Source organism: Oncorhynchus masou, chromosome 9 (assembly GCF_036934945.1).
Source record: "Oncorhynchus masou masou isolate Uvic2021 chromosome 9, UVic_Omas_1.1, whole genome shotgun sequence".
Taxonomy (NCBI): Eukaryota; Metazoa; Chordata; class Actinopteri; order Salmoniformes; family Salmonidae; genus Oncorhynchus; species Oncorhynchus masou.
In genome coordinates, this window is record NC_088220.1 from 62,766,158 (window position 1) to 62,786,977 (window position 20,820).

General features: G+C 45.0%; 1 protein-coding gene across 1 annotated transcript; it reads right to left on the reverse strand.

The window, feature by feature from the left end:
* Window positions 1-1,399: 1,399 nt before the first annotated feature.
* LOC135546429 (P2X purinoceptor 5-like) lies at window positions 1,400-20,780 on the reverse strand. The gene is made up of 14 exons (XM_064974847.1): window positions 20,142-20,780; window positions 19,748-19,919; window positions 19,343-19,493; window positions 17,153-17,224; window positions 16,943-17,018; window positions 16,820-16,840; window positions 11,602-11,677; window positions 11,367-11,462; window positions 11,029-11,170; window positions 5,356-5,486; window positions 5,179-5,272; window positions 5,006-5,071; window positions 2,919-3,001; window positions 1,400-2,793 (listed from the first exon to the last, which is right to left on the reverse strand). The coding sequence occupies exons 2-14, from the start codon at window positions 19,894-19,896 to the stop codon at window positions 2,724-2,726; spliced, it is 1,227 nt and encodes a 408-aa protein (XP_064830919.1). The 5' UTR covers window positions 19,897-19,919; window positions 20,142-20,780; the 3' UTR covers window positions 1,400-2,723.
* Window positions 20,781-20,820: the final 40 nt, after the last annotated feature.

Here is a 20,820-nt window from a genome sequence, read left to right on the forward strand (position 1 = left end):
GGTGGTCAATGTGTTCTTGTGGACCTTCAATGCTGCAGAAATATTTTGGCACCCTTCCCCAGATCTGTGCCTAGACATTGGCCCCCCAATGGTGGAACAAACTCCCTCACGACGCCAGGACAGCAGAGTCAATCACCACCTTCCGGAGACACCTGAAACCCCACCTCTTCAAGGAATACCTAGGATAGGATAAAGTAATCCTTCTCACCCCCCCTTAAATGATTTAGATGCACTATTGTAAAGTGGCTGTTCCACTGGATGTCAGAAGGTGAATTCACCAATTTGTAAGTCGCTCTGGATAAGAGCGTCTGCTAAATGACTTAAATGTCTCTGAGATCTACGGACAATTCCTTCGACCTCATGGCTTGGTTTTTGCTCTGACGTGCACTGTCAACTGTGGGACCTTATATAGACGTGTGTGCCTTTCCAAATCATGTCCAATCAATTTAATTTACCACAGGTGGACTCCAATCAAGTTGTAGAAACTTCTCAAGGATGATCAATGGAAACAGGATGCACCTCAGCTCAATTTTGAGTCTCATAGCAAAGGGTCTAAATATTTATGTAAATAAGGCATTTCTGGTTTGTTTTGTAATACATTTGCAGAACAGAAAAACCTGTTTTCACTTGGTCATTATGCAAAATTGTGAGTAGATTGATGGAAAAAATTGAATCCATTCATCCAATAAGGCTGTAATGTAACAAAATGTGGAAAAAGTCAAGGGGTCTGAACACCTTCCGAATGCACTGTACGTGTTTTTCTATCCAACTGGCCGCCTTTGTGGATCACCTGCCTTTTAGGCACCTAACTTCCACTGACCTTATCACAAAACATTGTCATATAAAAGAGTTGTTAAAAAGTGAATTACTTATGTTGTAATTTTTTTTTTAAATTGTACCTTTTTTACTAGGCAAGTTTATTGATACCTGTAAGGTTACTTGAATATCTTAATTTAATTCTATCTTCATATGTAGTCTATTGGTGTGCCATCATCTTTCACTAATTCAGCTAAAGAATGATAACTGAGATTTATGTAATAAGGTGTTACCTCACAAGTGATCAGTGACCAGACAAGAAATACATTTGCTCATTCAATCGATTATTCTCTAATCTTGACTCTAGAGAGATAGATTCATTGCAAAACCGTCAAGTTCATTAGCATATGATACTTTATGGTGTTCTATACTGTACCTTACTATGTATGTGTTGCCATAGTTATTGTACTAAACCCTTACATTGCCCTAACCAACACTGATATGACCAACTGATCTGCCCCCAGAACCATAAATTTGCCCAATTCATGTGAGTCTGCCAACAGCAGTGAATGTGGTTTTTGTCATTAGTCCCATATTTCAAACCCACAGTTAACAAATTAAGAATACATTTAAGAGTAATATATGTGCTTAAATGAAACAAATATTTTTATTAGTAAAAAAAATAATAATGAAATATTCAAACAAATGAACTCATATGGCCATGAAGACGACAGTTGTAACTTGAAAGTAGGACAAAGGTAAAACATAGATTAACTGTATATGTAAACTGAAGATTATACAGGTTATCAGAAATTACAAAAAAAATCGCAAACTATGTATGCTAAAATCACACAATATTCAGTGATAAAACAAACAAGGGTAAAACAAATGTGATAAAACAAACTATCCATCAGTGAATAACACAAGAATAGTTCTACAGAGGAAGCCTATATGCTGTCACACATGATGTCGAGTTTAATTCCATAAGGAGTTGCCACTTTCAGCGAGGTCGAAGGAATCCAGAACCATCTTGTTTTAAGGAGATACGGCCCAATTTTGGACGTGTGCCTCGCTGTTTACAGTCCCGGTGAAACATATAGCAAATGCCTATAGGTCAGTGGAAGCTGGTGAGGGGAGGACCAGTCATAATAATGGCTGGAACAGAGCAAATGGAATGGCATCATACCATGTGTTTGATGTACTTTGCAAGAGGTTGCAAGATTGAATCCCCGAGCTGACAAGGTACAAATCTGTCGTTCTGCCCACTGAACAAGGCAGTTAACCCACTGTTCCTAGGCCGTCATTGAAAATAAGAATTTGTTGTTTAAACGGACTTGCCTAGTTAAATAAAGGTTAAATATTTTTTTTATACTATTCCACTGATTCTGCTCCAGCCATTACAATGAGCATGTCCTCCCCAATTACGGTGCCACCAACCTCCTGTCTTTCCTCGAGATTAAGTTCGTGCCACAAAGTCGACAGACACCACATACCAATTTTGTTGATGTCAACTTTGTCAGAGATTCCATTATCTCTCAACAACGCTAGCTAATATCTGTCTCGTAGCTAGCTACGGCACGTGCTTGCTTGCTCTTTACATTTGTTTCAATCTGGAATATCAACAAGGCAACACTCCATCTTAACTCCCCCTCCACATTTACTGCACTCTTAGGAAAAAAAAGGTGCTATCTAGAACCTAACAGGGTTCTTCGCCTGTCCCCATAGGATAACCCTTTGAAGAACCATTTTTTGTTCTACATGGCACCCAAAAGGGTTCTGCCTGGACCCTAAAAGAGTATGGATTAGTTGAACAGTGAAGAAGAGAACCTCCGACAGTTTCTCTCTCTCTCCTCATGACCAGAATGTGTGGCATCCCGCTCAGGCATGTCTTTTACGTCGGCTTCTTTTGTTTTTCTATTTAACCATTGTTTAACTAGGCAAGGCGAGCTGCTGCCATGGTGTTAAACCTAAACCTCAGGCGATGGGTCAGTGACCTGCTGCTCTTCTGGGGTTTGTTTTATATCCTCTGTAGTATTGCTATGGTAAAATGGGAGAGTGAAAAATAACATTACATTTAAAGTCTCTCTTAATCTCCATTAGCAGAAAAAAATATTTCCAAATGTCTTGTAACTCAAGACTAATATTTATTGTAAATGCCGTACTTCACATTTTCAAACTTCCAGTCCTTATAGAACTCCCTATTTTTCATCAGGTAAAGAAGAATCCAGTCACAGAACCAGGCCCCCTGTAACAAAATGAGATCCATTAACAAATATAATATAATCTTATATAATAAAATATACAGAATATACTACACTGCTCAAAAAAATAAAGGGAACACTTATACAACACAATGTAACTCCAAGTCAATCACACTTCTGTGAAATCAAACTGTGCACTCACATGCTGTTGTGCAAATGGAATAGACAACAGGTGGAAATGGGCAATTAGCAAGACACCCCCAATAAAGGAGTGGTTCTGCAGGTGGGGACCACAGACCACTTCTCAGTTCCTATGCTTCCTGGCTGATGTTTTGGTCACTTTTGAATGCTGGCGGTGCTTTCACTCTAGTGGTAGCATGAAACAGAGTCTACAACCCACACAAGTGGCTCAGGTAGTGCAGCTCATCCAGGATGGAACATCAATACGAGCTGTGGCAAGAAGGTTTGCGGTGTCTGTCAGTGTAGTGTCCAGAGCACGGAGGCGCTACCAGGACAGGCCAGTACATCAGGAGACGTGGAGGAGGCCGTAGGAGGGCAACAACCCAGCAGCAGGACCGCTACCTCCGCCTTTGTGCAAGGAGGAGCACCACAAAATGACCTCCAGCAGGCCACAAATGTGCATGTGTCTGCTCAAACGGTGAGAAACAGACTCCATGAGGGTGGTAGAGGGCCCGACGTCCACAGGTGGGGGTTGTGCTTACAGCCCAACACAGTGTTGGACGTTTGGCATTTGCCAGAGAACACCAAGATTGGCAAATTCGCCACTGGTGCCCTGTGCTCTTCACAGATGAAAGCAGGTTCACACTGAGCACGTGACAGACATGAACGAGACTGGAGATGCCGTGGAGAACGTTCTGCTGCCTACAACATCCTCCAGCATGACCGGTTTGGCATTCAGACCAGTCATGGTGTGGGGTGGCATTTCTTTGGGGGGGGCCGCACAGCCCTCCATGTGTTCGCCAGAGGTAGCCTGACTGCCAGTAGGTACCGAGATGAGATCCTCAGACCCCTTGTGAGACCATATGCTGGTGCGGTTGGCCCTGGGTTCCTCCTGGGTTCTTCCTAATGCAAGACAATGCTAGACCTCATGTGGCTGGAGTGTGTCAGCAGTTCCTGCAGCCCTCCATGTGTTCGCCAGAGGTAGCCTGACTGCCAGTAGGTACCGAGATGAGATCCTCAGACCCCTTGTGAGACCATATGCTGGTGCGGTTGGCCCTGGGTTCCTCCTGGGTTCCTCCTAATGCAAGACAATGCTAGACCTCATGTGGCTGGAGTGTGTCAGCAGTTCCTGCAAGAGGCAGGAATTGATGCTATGGACTGGCCCGCCCCGCCCGTTCCCCAGACCTGAATCCAATTGAGCACATCTGGTACATCCTGTCTCACTCCATCCACCAATGCCACATTGCACCACAGACTGTCCAGGAGTTGGCAGATGCTTTAGTCCAAGTCTGGGAGGAGATCCTTCAGGAGACCATCCGCCACCTCATCAGGAGCATGCCCAGGCGTTGTAGGGAGGTCATACAGGAACGTGGAGGCCACACACACTACTGAGCCTAAGTTTTACTTGTTTTAAGGACATTACATCAAAGTTGGATCAGCCGGTAGTGTGGTTTTCCACTTTAATTTTGAGTGTGACTCCAAATCCAGACCTCCATGGGTTGATACATTTGATTTCCATTGATAATTTTAGTGTGATTTTGTGGTCAGCACATTCAACTATGTAAAGAAAAAAGTATTTAATAAGAATATTTCATTAATTCAGATCTAGGATGTGTTATTTTAGTGTTCCCTTTATTTTTGTGAGCAGTGTAGATACCTGTATTGCAGAGGAGGCTGGTGGGAGGAGCTATAGGAAGATGGGCTCATTGTAATGAATGGAATAAATGAAACGGATACCATTCAATTTATTCCATTACAATGAGCCTGTCCTCCTATAGCTCCTCCCACCAGCCTCCTCGGTTATACTGATACTCAAGTCCATAAGTATAGCCAATACAAATGTCATCTTTAAAAAAAATAATACTTACACCACCAATACAAGCTAGTCCTGAGCCTATATGGATAATGGTGGGTATGATACAGAACTTTCCAGCCTGCAGTAGAAAATAGAAGGAAGTAACAATAAGAGAATGAAAACATCAGGAAACAAAATAGATGCATTTATCCTAAAAAGCCATTAAATAATACATATTTCTCATACCTTCCCATGCACCATAACGTTGATGCGTATACCAAACACTTTGAAATGTGTTCGGTAGCTTTCTCCAGACCCAGTTTTAAAATAGCGAGCATGTCTGTTATGAGAGTACCAAAGATGTGGAAGATTAAAGTATGACTTCAAATTAAGTATTATGTGTCAACCTCGTGTGTGTGTTACCTGAAGTTGAATCCTGAGGACTCTCTGGACACATTAACGGCAATGTGAGTAAAGTCGTACCGTGGCTGGCATTCTGAGGGATCTCTGTCAAGGTCGCACTCCCACCCAATCAGAATTCCAATTGAACCACCCTGGAGGGGGGGGGGGGGGAAGAAAGAAAGATTATTTACTTAAACAATCTCATTTCATTTAAAACTCACCCCCCCCATTAAAAATAAAAAAGCAAATATATATCCTGTACTGCATACATTTACCATACTCCCCTTTCTATCTACCACATGAAACAAACCAACATCACCATACCCACTCCTACAACCGTATATCCAAAACATCTTTCCCAGCTATACAGACAGCCCCCCCAACACACCATATCTCCTCAAACATCTCTACACATTTGATCATTTTATAGAACTCAAACCCTAAGGCGCGCAGAGACCATCCCATTTAACCATAGTAAAGAGTCTGTTATCCCCCCACTTTTGACCCTGTTCCTCCTTGTTAGCTAACTTCGTAGCTGAACAAACAGAAAATTCAACAAAACACATTTGGCTTTCTCCTTACTCAAATACCTGTATCCCATTATAAACATCCCAACAGTAAAAACCACCCCAACCTCTCACACAGACATTCCAGAGACATTAAAGGCATTAACCTGGTGCACACAAAACACATGAATCACAGTTTCTTTCATTTTACAGAAAAGACACCCCTACCCGACTCCTGGTTCAACCCGTGCCAACCAGCTGTTAGTGGCCAGGGCTCCATGTAGAACCCTCCACTGGAGGTCCCCTGACCTCTTTGGTACTGGGGGTTTGTAGAGCCCCCTCCATCCAAAACACACCATAATCTCCACCCCACATACCCCCTGCCACTCATGTGCCTTCACTCCTGTTAGGTTCCTAATGTTCCTAATGTAACAGGGTTACATTGGTGATTCCCCTTGCCACTTTGTTGTTAAGCCAATGGGTTTTTGGTTTGAGTTTTTCTTGCCTTCACCTACTCAACATGGCATCTTATTGGCTGGTTTGCGTGGCTTGCTTACGAGGGGGGATGTTCCAGTGAGAATCGTCCCAGTGAACAAGCACCAAACCAGCGGTAAGTTGTTGGTTGCAAAGCACTGTACATCAAAAGTGATTTTTATACTCTCAAGTGATGATTTAAATCTACAATTTGTATCAAATTGTTTGTAAATGTTATTTGAACATGACACATAAGATGCAGCGGTTTTTGGAGAATATTTGTTGTGCATTTTGTTGTAAAGAATTCCCGCCAGTACTAGCTAGCAACTTACTGTGTCTGGTGGGGGGGGTCATATATTTTGTACAGTGCGTGAGTACAGAGTTGGATGGTGAGATGTGCATTGCATGACGTGCAATTGTGCCGTTCCTATCAGAATAAATCTGCATGACTGGTGCTACATGTTGGAGTTCCGTGTCGATGACTGATTGTACACAACGCAAGAAGAGTACTGTTACACTAACCTTAACGCAGAGGTTGTAGAGGGCTTTACCTCCCACACCCTCAAACATATTCTAGGTCGGAACCATCCAGGGTGGTGATGCTAGTCGGGCGTGCGGGTGCAGGCAGCGAACGATTGAAAAGCATGCATTTGGTTTTACTAGCGTTTAAGAGCAGTTGGAGGCCACGGAAGGAGTGTTGTATGGCATTGAAGCTTGTTTGGAGGTTAGATAGCACAGTGTCCAAGGAATGGCCAGAAGTATACAGAATGGTGTTGTCTGCGTAGAGGTGGATCAGGGAATCACCCACACCAAGAGCAACATCATTGATATATACAGAGAAAAGAGTCAGCCCGAGAATTGAACCCTGTGGCACCCCCATAGAGACTGCCAGAGGACCGGACAACATGCCCTCCGATTTGAGACTCTGAACTCTGTCTGCAAAGTAGTTGGAGAACCAGGCAAGGCAGTCATTAGAAAAACCGAGGCTACTGAGTCTGCCGATAAGAATATGGTGATTGACAGAGTTGAAAGCCTTGGCCAGGTCGATGAAGACGGCTGCACAGTAGTCTTTTATTGATGGCGGTTATATCGTTTAGTAGCTTTAGCGTGGCTGAGGTGCACCCGTGACCGGCTCGGAAACCAGATTGCACAGCGGAACAGGTACGGTGGGATTTGAGATAGTAAGTGATCTGTTTGTTGACTTGGCTTTCGAAGACCTTAGACCTATATCCATCCATTGGCCAGCCGTTGAGAAATGCTTGTTGAAGTTTGATTATCATGGATTTATCGGTGGTGGCCGTGTTACCTAGCCTCAGTGCAGTGGGCAGTTGGGAGGAGGTGCTCTTGTTCTCCATGGACTTTAGTGTCCCATAACGTTTTGGAGTTAGAGCTACAGGATGCAAATTTCTGCTTGAAAAAGCTGGCCTTTGCTTTCCTGACTGACTGCGTGTATTGGTTCTTGACTTCCCTGAACAGTTGCATATTGCAGGGACTATTCGATGCTATTGCAGTCCGTCACAGAATGTTTTTGTGCTGGTCGAGGGCAGTCAGGTCTGGAGTGAACCAGGGGCTATATCTGTTCTTAGTTCTGCCGTTTTTGAACGGAGCATGCTTATCTAAGATGGTGAGGAAGTTACTTTGAAAGAATGACTGGGCATCCTCAACTGACGGGATGAGGTCAATATCCTTCCAGGATACCCGGGCCAGGTCGATTAGAAAGGCCTGCTCGCAGAAGTGTTTTAGGGAGCGTTTGACAGTGATTAGGGGTGGTCGTTTGACTGCCGACCCATAGTGGACACAGGCAATGAGGCAGTGATCCTGATTGAAGACAGCGGAGGTGGATTTGGAAGGCCAGTTGGTCAGGAAAACATCTATGAGGGTGGCCTTGTTAACAGATTTAGGGTTGTACCTGGTGGGTTCCTTGATGATTTATGTGAGATTGAGGGCAGCTAGCTTAGATTGTAGGACTGTCGGGGTGTTAAGCATATCCCAGTTTAGGTCACCTAACAGAACAAACTCTGAAGCTAGATGGGGGAGGGAGGGGGGCGATCAATTCACAAATGGTGTCCAGGGCACAGCTGGGAGCTGAGGGGGGCAACAGTGAGAGACTTATTTCTGGAGAGATTAATTTTTAAAATTAGAAGTTCGAACTGTTTGGGTATGGACCTGGAAAGTATGACATTACTTTGCAGGCTATCTTGACGGAAAATGTTATAGTTGGGTATGGAAATCTCTGAATTTTTGGTGGCCTTCCTAAGCCAGGATTCAGACACAGCAAGGACATCAGGGTTGACAGTGTGTGCTAAAGCAGTGAGTAAAACAAACTTAGGGAGGAGGCTTCTGATGTTGACATGCATGAAACCAAGGCTTTTTCAATCACAGAAGTCAACAAATGAGGGTGCCTGGGGACATGCAGGGCCTGGGTTTACCTCCACATCACCCGCGGAACAGAGGAGTAGTAGAATGAGGGTGCGGCTAAAGGCTATCAAAACTGGTCGCCTAGAGCGTTGGGGACAAAGAATAAAAGGAGCAGATTTCTGGGCATGGTAGAATATATTCAGGGCATAATGCGCAGACAGGGGTATGGTGGGGTGCGGGTACAGCGGAGGTAAGCCCAGACACTGGGTGATGATAAGAGAGGTTGTATTTCTGGACATGCTGGTTGTAATGGGTGAGGTCACTGCATGTGTGGGAGGTGGGAGAAAGGAGGTATCAGAGCTATGAAGAGTGGAAGTAGGGGGTCCATTGTAAACTAAAACAATGATAACTAACCTGAACAGTATACAAGGCATATTGACATTTGAGAGAGACATACAGCGAGGCATAAAGTAATCACAGGTGTTGATTGGGAGAGCTAGCTAAAACAACAGCTAATCAGCTAACACAACAACAGCAGGTAAAATGGCGATGACTAGGCAGAGCGGGTCGGATTAACTACACACAGAGCCTTTGCGGCTGGGGCCGACAAATAAAAAATAAATAAACAGAATGGAGTACCGTGACTAATGGACAGTCCAGTAGGCATCAGCTATGTAGCCAAGTGATCATAGTGTCATAGGGGGCAGCAGTAGATGGAACAGGGGAGCCCCACTACGCTAGCGACACGGCGTTTAAAGTTAGTAGCGTCTGCTCCAACGGAGGCCGGATGAAGGCACAGCAGATGGTGTATTCGTCGGCAGACCAGTCGTGGTGGTGCGGCGGGGTGCCGTGTCGACAGATAATCCAAGCCAGATGGCGAAAGAGGTATTGTGGAATTTAGTTTGCTAGCCAGGAGATGTGCCTGGCTCACGGCTAACTGGTGCTAGCTTTGTGGCAATGGCGTTAGCCACTATATCCAATCCGTAGCAGCGGTGATCCGGTGCCAAGGTCCATAGTTTACAGCAAGGATCCGGTCGAGTTTGTGGGGTTCGGGTGAACAGCTGAGTAGGCCGGGAGGTGGGCCTCGGGGAATAGCTTCGGTACTAGGTGCCACAGTGAGTGAAAGCTAGCTGTGAGCTAGCTAGCTGTGAGGATCAGAAGTAGTGGTCCAGGGATTACGGCAGGAATCCGACATTCCGATATTGGTAGACAGGCGAGTATTATCCAGGCTAAAAACAGGGCTGGTATCTGTGCAGAAGGTAAAAGCCACGAGCAGTAGCTAACAATGACTAAATAGCTTGTAGTGAATGTGAACATGTTCTAAAATTGAAAATAATAGCGATTCCGTATCACAATGGGTGAGGCAGGTTACCGGAAGGTATAATCTAATAAATAAATATCGAGAAGAGATTGAAAATAAATTGAAATATACAAAAAATATGAAAAAATACAAAAGTACACAAGAGGACAAAACAAACATGTCTTCACTGCTACGCCATCTTGGATTCTACACCACCATCTCTAGCCTGACTAGGCCCAGCTTCTGCATCTCCTTACCCCCTGCACTTTGACCTCGATTTCCACCACTGGCACTTGTACCCTCACCTTGTCTACGGGGTTTATGTGGGCACGCAAAGCTCTTATGCTCCAAATCCCCACACTCAAAACACCATAGACAATCTGTGCTGGCAAACCCTGCATAGAGCCCCTCCCCGTGCCTCACTTTAAAATGCACATTTAGTTGTTGTTCAGATTCCGCTAGCAATAAACCTAACAACCAAATTAGCCTTTTTCATGAACACAACCACAGCGCTGTTCATTCTAGGAGCAGAATGTATAAATTCAGCTCCTACCTGTTCACCGACCGCGAGCAGAACCTACTCCACCTTAACTCCATTCTCAGGAACACACCTGAATCCATGCCGTATCGACAGCGTCTCCTCCGCGCTAAACTGGGAAGCCATCGCGCACACCACACCTTACAAACCCCAGGAAAGTTACTCTGTCCTCTTCCACCCTAACTTTGAAAAAACTGTGGATACCGCTAAAACAAATATTGCATTAACCCTCCACCATAGAAAAATACAATTGAAAGAAAAGACCAAGAAAACAATCAATAAAGTTAGTTAGGACAGAGCCCTCGACATCAAACATTAAAAAAAAAAAACTACCAGCATGCACTGCGAGAGAAGTATTGATTGCGAAATGCTATATTATTTACAATATTTATGTATTTTGTGGCTTACTCTTTGATGGTATGGACATCGTACAGAGTATCCATTTAACTGCTTAAGGTAATTGAAATCAACATCATCAATAACAACAACAAATAAACTTTTAAATTGTGAAAACTGACCTTCAAAGCCATGTCCTGAAAGCTGTGTCCAGTTTGGTTAACAATGTCTCCCAGACGGAATATGGGGCAGTAGGGTTCAAGAGCTTCATCGTAGCGACATTTCTTCAGATGGAATTTATCAGCCGTGTCCTGAACGTTGGCCCTGATAATTGGGTGAAACATTTCAAAGTTTTTATTTATCAAAATGCAGACAGCAAACACTTTCTGCAATATGTAATATTAACAGATTAAAAGACTCCAGCTCCAGTTTATACATTTAAACATTTAAAGAAAACTCTGGCAGTTTGAAAACCACATGCCTGTCCATTTTTTAGGTGGTGTTAATATAGACAACTTACTTTGAGAAACTGAATTTGGGGAATCGGATGACATTTTTTATGTAGATGGTGAAGTTTTCAGCTTCTCTTAACATATTATTGTGTTTATGTCTATCCCTGAAGGAATAAAAGGGAATGACGATTACTACTGTGGACACATGCTCATGCGTATGTATTTGCCTGTGTGTGTGTGTTCATGCATGTTTGTTTATGAGTGTGTATGGCTATGTAATTGAAAGTGTGTGAATGCACTTACTGTGGTTGGCATCTTCTCTCAATGGGGCACCAGCTATATATCTCACATGTACCATTGGATTTTCCATTGTCTCTCAAGCAGCTGTCATGTCTTGTTATGTCTGTTCCTGTCCTTTCTCTTCACTCTGTCTCTCTCTGCTGGTCTTTTTAGGTTACCTTCTCTGTCTCTCATTCTTCAGCTGTTCTACATCTCCCCTAACTAGCTCATGCACTCTTTCCCACCTGTTCTCTCTTCCCCCTCTGATTAGGTCTCTATTTCTCTCTCTGTTCCTGCTACTTTCAGTGTCTGATTCTTGTTTGTGTTTTTCATGCCAGAAGCAAGCTGTCGTCTCGTTTGCTTCCACCTTGTCCTATCCTGTCGGAGTCTGCCTGGCAGGTGCATCCTGCATTATACTAACGTTCTTTTTGTTCCATTGACAACGTTGGAAGAGGATTTATGCCATTCCTGTTTTTTCATTAAAGAACTCTGTTTTCTGTTAAAACCGCTTTTGGGTCTTCACTCAAGTACATAACAGAAGAATCAGACCAAGAATGGACCCAGCGGCTCCGGACCCTTTTCACTCCGCCGTCGAGATCCAGGGAGCGATGCTAGGCAGACACGAGGAGGAATTGTCTGCTGCTCGACATGCCGTTGAGACCCTGGCCGTCCAAGTCTCCGACCTCACAAGACGGGTTCACCAACTCCACCTCGATCCACCGCCCACTTCCAGGGTTTCCGAGTCTCCGGAGCCCAGGATCAACAACCCGTCGTGTTACTCTGGGGAGCCCACTGAGTGCCGCTCATTCCTCACTCAGTGTGACGTGGTGTTCTCTCTCCAGCCCAACACTTACTCCAGGAGCGCAGCCCGCATCGCCTACGTCATTTCTCTCCTTACCGGACGGGCGCGTGAGTGGGGCACGGCAATCTGGGAGGCGAGGGCTGAGTGTATTAACCAGTATCAGGACTTTAAGGAGGAAATGATACGGGTTTTTGACCGTTCTGTTTTTGGGGAGGAGGCTTCCAGGGCCCTGTCTTCCCTATGTCAGGGGAATCGATCCATAACGGATTATTCTATTGAGTTTCGCACTCTCGCTGCCTCTAGTGACTGGAACGAGCCGGCTTTGCTCGCTCGTTTTCTGGAGGGTCTCCTCGTCGAGGTTAAGGATGAGATCCTCTCCCGGGAGGTTCCTTCCAGTCTGGACTCCTTAATAGCTCTCGCTATTCGCATAGAGCGACGGTTTGATCTTCGTCGCCGAGCACGTGGAAAGGAGTTCGCGTTCTCCGTTGCTCCCTCTCCACATCACTGCCACCTGCCGCATCACTGCCACCCTCCTCCGCCGGCTCGGATGCTGAGCCTATGCAGCTGGGGGTATCCGCATCTCGGCCAAGGAGAAGGAACGGAGAATCACCAATCGCCTCTGTCTCTACTGCGGCTCCGCTGGTCATTTTGTCACCTCATGTCCAGTAAAAGCCAGAGCTCATCAGTAAGAGGAGGGCTACTGGTGAGCGCAACTACTCAGGCCTCTCCTTCTGGATCACGCACTACCTTTCCGGTCCATCTCCGCTGGCCCGGTTCATCTGCTTCCTGCAGTGCCTTGATAGACTCTGGGGCGGAGGGCTGTTTTATGGACGAGACCTGGGCTCGGGAACATGACATTCCTCTCAGACAGTTAGGGGAGCCCACGGCCTTGTTCGCTTTAGATGGTAGTTCTCTCCCCAAGATTCAGCGTGAGACGCTGCCTTTAACCCTCACTGTCTCTGGTAATCATAGCGAAACCATTTCTTTTTTAATTTTTCGTTCACCTTTTACACCTGTTGTTTTGGGTCATCCCTGGCTAGTGCGCCATAACCCTTCTATTAATTGGTCTAGTAATACTATCCTATCCTGGAATGTTTCTTGTCATGTGACCTGTTTAATGTCTGCTATCCCTCCTGTTTCCTCTGTCTCTTCTTCACAGGAGGAGCCTGGCGATTTGACAGGGGTGCCGGAGGAGTATCACGATCTGCGCACGGTGTTCAGTCGTTCCAAGGCCACTTCTCTCCCTCCACACCGGTCGTATGACTGTAGTATTGATCTCCTTCCGGGAACTACTCCCCCCCGGGGTAGATTATACTCTCTGTCGGCTCCCGAACGTAAGGCTCTCGAGGATTATTTGTCTGTTTCACTCGACGCTGGTACCATAGTCTCCTCCTCCTCTCCCGCCGGAGCGGGGTTTTTTTTTGTTCAGAAGAAGGACGGGTCCCTGCGCCCATGCGTGGATTATCGAGGGCTGAATGACATAACAGTTAAGAATCGTTATCCGCTTCCTCTTATGTCTTCAGCCTTCGAGATCCTGCAGGGAGCCAGGTTTTTCACCAAATTGGACCTTCGTAACGCCTACCATCTCGTGCGCATCAGGGAGGGGGACGAGTGGAAGACGGCGTTTAACACTCCGTTAGGGCACTTTGAATACCGGGTTCTTCCTTTCGGCCTCGTTAACGCTCCAGCTGTCTTTCAGGCACTAGTTAACGACGTCCTGAGAGACATGCTGAACATTTTTGTTTTCGTTTACATGGACGATATCCTGATTTTTTCACCGTCTCTCCCGATTCATGTTCAGCACGTGCGACGCGTCCTCCAGCGCCTTTTGGAGAACTGTCTTTATGTGAAGGCTGAGAAGTGCACTTTTCATGCCGCCTCTGTCCCTTTTCTCGGTTCCGTTATTTCCGCTGAGGGCATTAAGATGGATCCCGCTAAGGTCCAGGCTGTCATTGATTGGCCCGTTCCTAAGTCACGCGTCGAGCTGCAGCGCTTTCTGGGCTTCGCTAATTTCTATCGTCGTTTCATCCGTAATTTCGGTCAGGTGGCAGCTCCCCTCACAGCCCTTACTTCTGTTAAGACGTGCTTTAAGTGGTCCGTTTCCGCCCAGGGAGCTTTTGATCTTCTTAAGAATCGTTTTACATCCGCACCTATTCTTGTTACACCTGACATCTCTAGACAGTTTGTTGTTGAGGTTGACGCGTCAGAGGTGGGCGTGGGAGCCATTCTTTCTCAGCTCTCTCTCTGACGGCAAGGTCCATCCTTGCGCGTTTTTCTCTCATCGCTTATCGCCGTCAGAACGTAACTATGATGTTGGTAATCGCGAACTGCTCGCCATCCGCTTAGCCCTAGGCGAATGGCGACAGTGGTTGGAGGGGGCGACCGTTCCTTTTGTCGTTTGGACTGACCATAGGAACCTTGAGTACATCCGTTCAGCCAAACGACTTAATGCGCGTCAGGCTCGTTGGGCTCTGTTTTTCGCTCGTTTCGAGTTTGTTATTTCTTATCGTCCGGGCTCAAAAACACCAAGCCTGATGCTTTATCTCGTCTCTTCAGTTCTTCTGAGGTCTCCACCGACCCCGAGGGGATTCTCCCTGGGGGCGTGTTGTCGGGTTGACTGTCTGGGGAATTGAGAGGCAGGTAAAGCAAGCACTCGCTCACACTCCGTCGCCGCGAGCTTGTCCTAGGAACCTTCTGTTCGTTCCCGTTCCTACTCGTCCGGCCGTTCTTCAGTGGGCCCACTCTGCCAAGTTAGCCGGCCACCCCGGCGTTCGGGGTACGCTCGCTTCCATTCGCCAGCGTTTCTGGTGGCCCACTCGGGAACGTGACGCGCGTCGATTTGTCGCCGCTTGTTCGGTCTGCGCGCAGACTAAATCTGGGAACTCTCCTCCTGCCGGCCGTCTCAGACCGCTTCCCATTCCCTCTCGACCGTGGTCTCACATCGCTTTAGATTTTATCACCGGACTGCCTTCATCAGCGGGGAAGACAGTTATTCTTACGGTTGTCGATAGATTCTCTAAGGCGGCTCATTTCATTCCTCTCGCTAAGCTCCCTTCTGCTAAGGAGACGGCTCAGATCATTATCGAGAATGTTTTCCGAATTCATGGCCTTCCGTCTGACGTCGTTTCCGACAGAGGCCCGCAGTTCACGTCTCAATTTTGGAGGGAGTTTTGCCGTTTGATTGGGGCTTCCGTCAGTCTCTCGTCCGGCTTTCATCCCCAGTCTAACGGTCAAGCCGAACGGGCCAATCAGACTGTTGGTCGCATTTTACGCAGTCTTTCTTTTCGTAACCCTGCGTCTTGGTCAGAACAGCTCCCCTGGGCAGAGTACGCCCACAACTCGCTTCCCTCGTCTGCTACCGGTCTATCTCCTTTTCAGAGTAGCCTCGGGTACCAGCCTCCGCTGTTCTCATCTCAGCTCGCCGAGTCCTGCGTCCCCTCCGCTCAGGCTTTTGTCCAGCGTTGCGAGCGCACCTGGAAGGGGGTCAGGTCGGCACTTTGCCGTAATAGGGCGCAGACTGTGAGGGCCGCTAATAAGCGTAGGACCAAGAGTCCTAGATATTGTTGCGGTCAGAGAGTATGGCTCTCCACTCAGAACCTTCCCCTTAAGACAGCTTCTCGCAAGTTGGCTCCGCGGTTCATTGGTCCGTTCCGTATTTCTCAGGTCATTAATCCTGTCGCAGTGCGACTTCTTCTCCCGCGATATCTTCGTCGCGTTCACCCGGTCTTCCATGTCTCCTGTGTTAAGCCCGTTCTTCGCGCCCCCGCTCGTCCCCCCCCCATCCTTGTCGAGGGCGCACCCATCTACAGGGTTCGTAAGATTTTGGACATGCGCCCTCGGGGCCGTGGTCATCAGTACCTAGTGGATTGGGAGGGGTACGGTCCTGAGGAGAGGAGTTGGGTTCCCTCTCGGGACGTGCTGGACCGTTCGCTGATCGATGATTTCCTCCGTTGCCGCCAGGTTTCCTCCTCGAGTGCGCCAGGAGGCGCTCGGTGAGTGGGGGGGGGTACTGTCATGTCTTGTTATGTCTGTTCCTGTCCTTTCTCTTCACTCTGTCTCTCTCTGCTGGTCTTTTTAGGTTACCTTCTCTGTCTCTCATTCTTCAGCTGTTCTACATCTCCCCTAACTAGCTCATGCACTCTTTCCCACCTGTTCTCTCTTCCCCCTCTGATTAGGTCTCTATTTCTCTCTCTGTTCCTGCTACTTTCAGTGTCTGATTCTTGTTTGTGTTTTTCATGCCAGAAGCAAGCTGTCGTCTCGTTTGCTTCCACCTTGTCCTATCCTGTCGGAGTCTGCCTGGCAGGTGCATCCTGCATTATACTAACGTTCTTTTTGTTCCATTGACAACGTTGGAAGAGGATTTATGCCATTCCTGTTTTTTCATTAAAGAACTCTGTTTTCTGTTAAAACCGCTTTTGGGTCTTCACTCAAGTACATAACAGCAGCGGCCTGTCCTAACTCCTACAGAAAAGTATATTTCACAGTATGTTTGTGAGCAGACAGTATATGTAATTTCCCGTTTCAATTTGTTTGAATTCAATTTGAGTTTTCAAAGATTCCTACCATGGCCAGCTACCACCAACTCTCCCTCTGCACAGTCTTCATCTCCCTTACAGTGGCCATCTGGCACATTGGGGCTCTGTGGAACAATACCCGACAACTAGTATGGTTTAACAAATACAGACCAAATACGGACCAAATACAGAGTATATTACCGTTTTAAAAGGGTGGTTAATGGTGACAACATAAAGAAATGAAAGGGAATTTCCTTACCTCAGCACAGTTGCCCAACTTCTGGTTTGGTGTCTCTATATAATTGGTAACAATGAAAAAAACTGCTTCCCCCTATAGGAAAAAATAAAGTGGTGTTAAACCAGCCTGATATCAACTGATAAGAGTAAGTGTGGCATGCAATTGCAGAAAGATGTGCATCACGAGACGTGATACATTGCATTCAATCAGCTTTAATATTGCTGATAGATTGTCACTTCCATCAATGTAATTGTCTGCATAATTTCTAATCCCCCGTATTTTTTTGTAAATATATACAGTACCTGCCAAAAGTTTGGACACACCTGCTCATTCAAGTTTTTTTTTGGGGGGGGGGGGGGTTGAGATGGTTTGGGATGAGTTGGACCGCAGAGTGAAGGAAAAGCAGCGAACAAGTGCTCAGCATATGTGGGAACTCCTTCAAGACAGTTGGGAAAGCATTCCAGGTGAAGCTGGTTGAGCAAATGCCAAGACTGTGCAAAACTGTCATCAAGACAAAAGGTTTTGTAGAATCTCAGATATATGTTGATTTGTTTAACACTTTTTTGGTTACTGCATGATTCCATATGCATTATTTCATAGTTTAAACATTGGATTAGCTAACACAACGTGCCATTGGAACACAGGAGTGATGGTTGCTGATAATGGAACTCTGTACGCCTATGTAGATATCCCATAAAATATCTGTTGTTTCCAGCTAAAATAGGAATTTACAACATTAACAATGTCTACACTGTATTTCTGATCAATTTGATGTTATTTTAATGGACAAAAAATTTGCTTTTTCCCCCCCAAAAGGTAGTATATATATATATATATACAGTGGGGCAAAAAAGTATTTAGTCAGCCACCAATTGTGCAAGTTCTCCCACTTAAAAAGATGAGAGAGGCCTGTAATTTCCATCATAGGTACAGTTCAATTATGACAGACAAAATGAGAGAGAAAAAAAATCCAGAAAATCACATTGTAGGATTTGTAATTAATTTATTTGCAAATTATGGTGGAAAATAAGTATTTGGTCAATAACAAAAGTTTATCTCAATACTTTGTTGTATACCCTTTGTTGGCAATGACAGAGGTCAAACGTTTTCTGTAAGTCTTCACAAGGTTTTCACACACTGTTGCTGGTATTTTGGCCCATTCCTCCATGCAGATCTCCTCTAGAGCAGTGATGTTTTGGGGCTGTTGCTGGACAACACGGACTTTCAACTCCCTCCAAATATTTTCTATGGGGTTGAGATCTGGAGACTGGCTATGTCACTCCAGGACCTTGAAATTCTTCTTACGAAGCCACTCCTTCGTTGCCCAGGTGTCTTTTATACTGATAACAAGTTCAAACAGCCATTAATACAGGTAACGAGTGGAGGACAGAGGAGCCTCTTAAAGAAGAAGTTACAGGTCTGTGAGAGCCAGAAATCTTGCTTGTTTGTAGGTGACCAAATACTTATTTTCCACCATAATTTGCAAATAAATTTATAGAAAATCCTACAATGTGATTTTCTGGATTTTTTTTCTCATTTTGTTTGTTATAGTTGAAGTGTACCTATGATGAAAATTACAGGACTCTCTCATCTTTTTAAGTGGGAGAACTTGCACAATTGATGGCTGACTAAATACTTTTTTTGCCCCACTGTATGTAGATATTCCATTAAAACAATCTTCTTTTTCCAGCTACAATAGTAATTTACAACAGAAACACATTCTACATATGTGAAACCAATTTTTTGCTCTGACGATGAAGCTTCTGGGGCGAGGGATGGGGACGCAACAGGACATTACATTCAGAGCCGCAGCCTCAGCCTTTATTATATTTAAGCAATAAGGCCAGAGGAGTTGTGGTATATGGCCAATATACCACGGCTAAGGGCTGTTCTTACGCGCAACGCAAAGAGGAATACCTGGATACAGCCACTAGCCGTGGTATATTGGCCATATAACACAAACCACTGAGGTGCCTTATTGCTATTATATTGGCCATATACCAACCTCTGAGGTGCCTTATTGCAATCATACACTGTTTACCAATGTAAATAAAACAGTAAAAATGGTATGCCCATGGTATACGTTCTGATACACCAATCAACATTCCGTAAAAATTATATTTATTCTTGCAGTCAAGCACAGTGGATGAGATAGATCTTATTTCTAACATTAACATTAAATGTATTAAAGGGGATTGTGGTTAGTCTGACCTGGGGTGGAATGACATAGTCCACAGGTCCCCACACCATCCTTCCGAACTCTGATGTGTTGGTGACCGCCACTCCCTTCAGTTTGGTCATCACAGTACTCTGGATAGATTCCTCTTTGGTCTGGTAGGACTTCTTGCTCAGGAATACATACCTGTGTAGACCAGGAGGACAATATACTGTAGCTATCTCAATGGGGATAATCTGCTTAAAAGTTGGAACAAGTGGAGGTTACTGACTGATAGGGGTTTAAAATATTGGTTGGAATATAGTTTTACATGTTAAGTTTCTGTGAACTACAAATAGATGGACTAGAATGTATTTTATTAATAACATTTCATATGCCTTTAGACTGTTATAAGGGCCTATATCTTGAAAATGTAGAAAGGTATTTATTGAGACCCTTACCCAACAAGGTATCCAATGATGGATAATTGTATAACTCTGTACAAACTGCCGACTCTCTTGCTTCCTACAATTATGAATTTTCCTGTCTTGTAATCAAGATAGGAAAGCACATTCAAAAGAACTTTGCTTTTCCAGCTATTGGAAGCCATCCCACGGCGATGATACTGTAAATCTGAAGACAACAGTCGGTTGGTTATACAGCCACTGCAACTGTTGAACCCACAGAAGTCATCACAGTCCAGTACTTGACCAGGGCAAATAAACTACTTTGGCAAACGTTCTGTTGATTTCAGCGTAATTTCAGTGTGCTAGTGTAACACTCATTATATTCTATATATACATTTGAACTCGCATAAAAAATATGATTAAATGAGATCATAGTTTAGTTTCTTACCCTGGTCTACGAGATTATTGAAATCTGGAATCAAGTTCAAATCTTGTCTCTACCCATCAGCTTTTATACGAACAACAATGTAATGATAACATTGTTTCCCTAGGTCATATTTAAATTCAGCCAATGAGTTTCAAGGGGCATGGATTTTAAATCTTCTGAAGAGACAGTTTGTGCATATATTAACAACAAAAAGCATTCAGTTGACAACCAGTTGTCCAATAGGGGGAGGGATTAACAGCACACTGTAGAGCAGAGTGATTTACAAGAAATGTGTGGCAGGCTTAGAATAAATCACGTGATATAGATGTGCATCTGCAGGTCACAGGTGTAAGTCGATGCAACATTTTCCCACATCCTATGATGTTCTGTACAAAACAACAGTACACAATAGAATGTGAACGATTTCTGCTTTTGCATGAGACCCACGTTTTGAAAGGCAGGGATGCTTTTGTTACTGATTTTACTGGCAATGACATGGAGGAGAAACATGAGTCAATAACAGATCAGTAGGCCTATGTGTGGGTTTCAATCGGAGGCGAAGATGTTAAAGCTGTCAACAGTTTGCAAAATGTCAAAAGTTTGAAGTATTTATGTAACTTCACCTCAAGGTCACAGGTCTAGGTTATTATTTCCATTATGAATATAGTGAAGGAAAGCCTTGCTCTATGTTCTCACTCAT

What these genes read in the sequence shown, in the direction of transcription:
- LOC135546429 (XM_064974847.1), bottom strand. Translation starts at nt 19,896, where the DNA reads ATGGCTTCCAATAGCTGGAAAAGCAAAGTTCTTTTGAATGTGCTTTCC. An exon ending in CCCAAATTCAGTTTCTCAAA is followed by an intron (nt 11,171 to 11,366) that starts GTAAGTTGTCTA and finishes CCCAATTATCAG; the next exon opens with GGCCAACGTTCAGGACACGG. An exon ending in TGGAAGTTTGAAAATGTGAA is followed by an intron (nt 2,794 to 2,918) that starts GTACGGCATTTA and finishes ATTTTACCATAG; the next exon opens with CAATACTACAGAGGATATAA.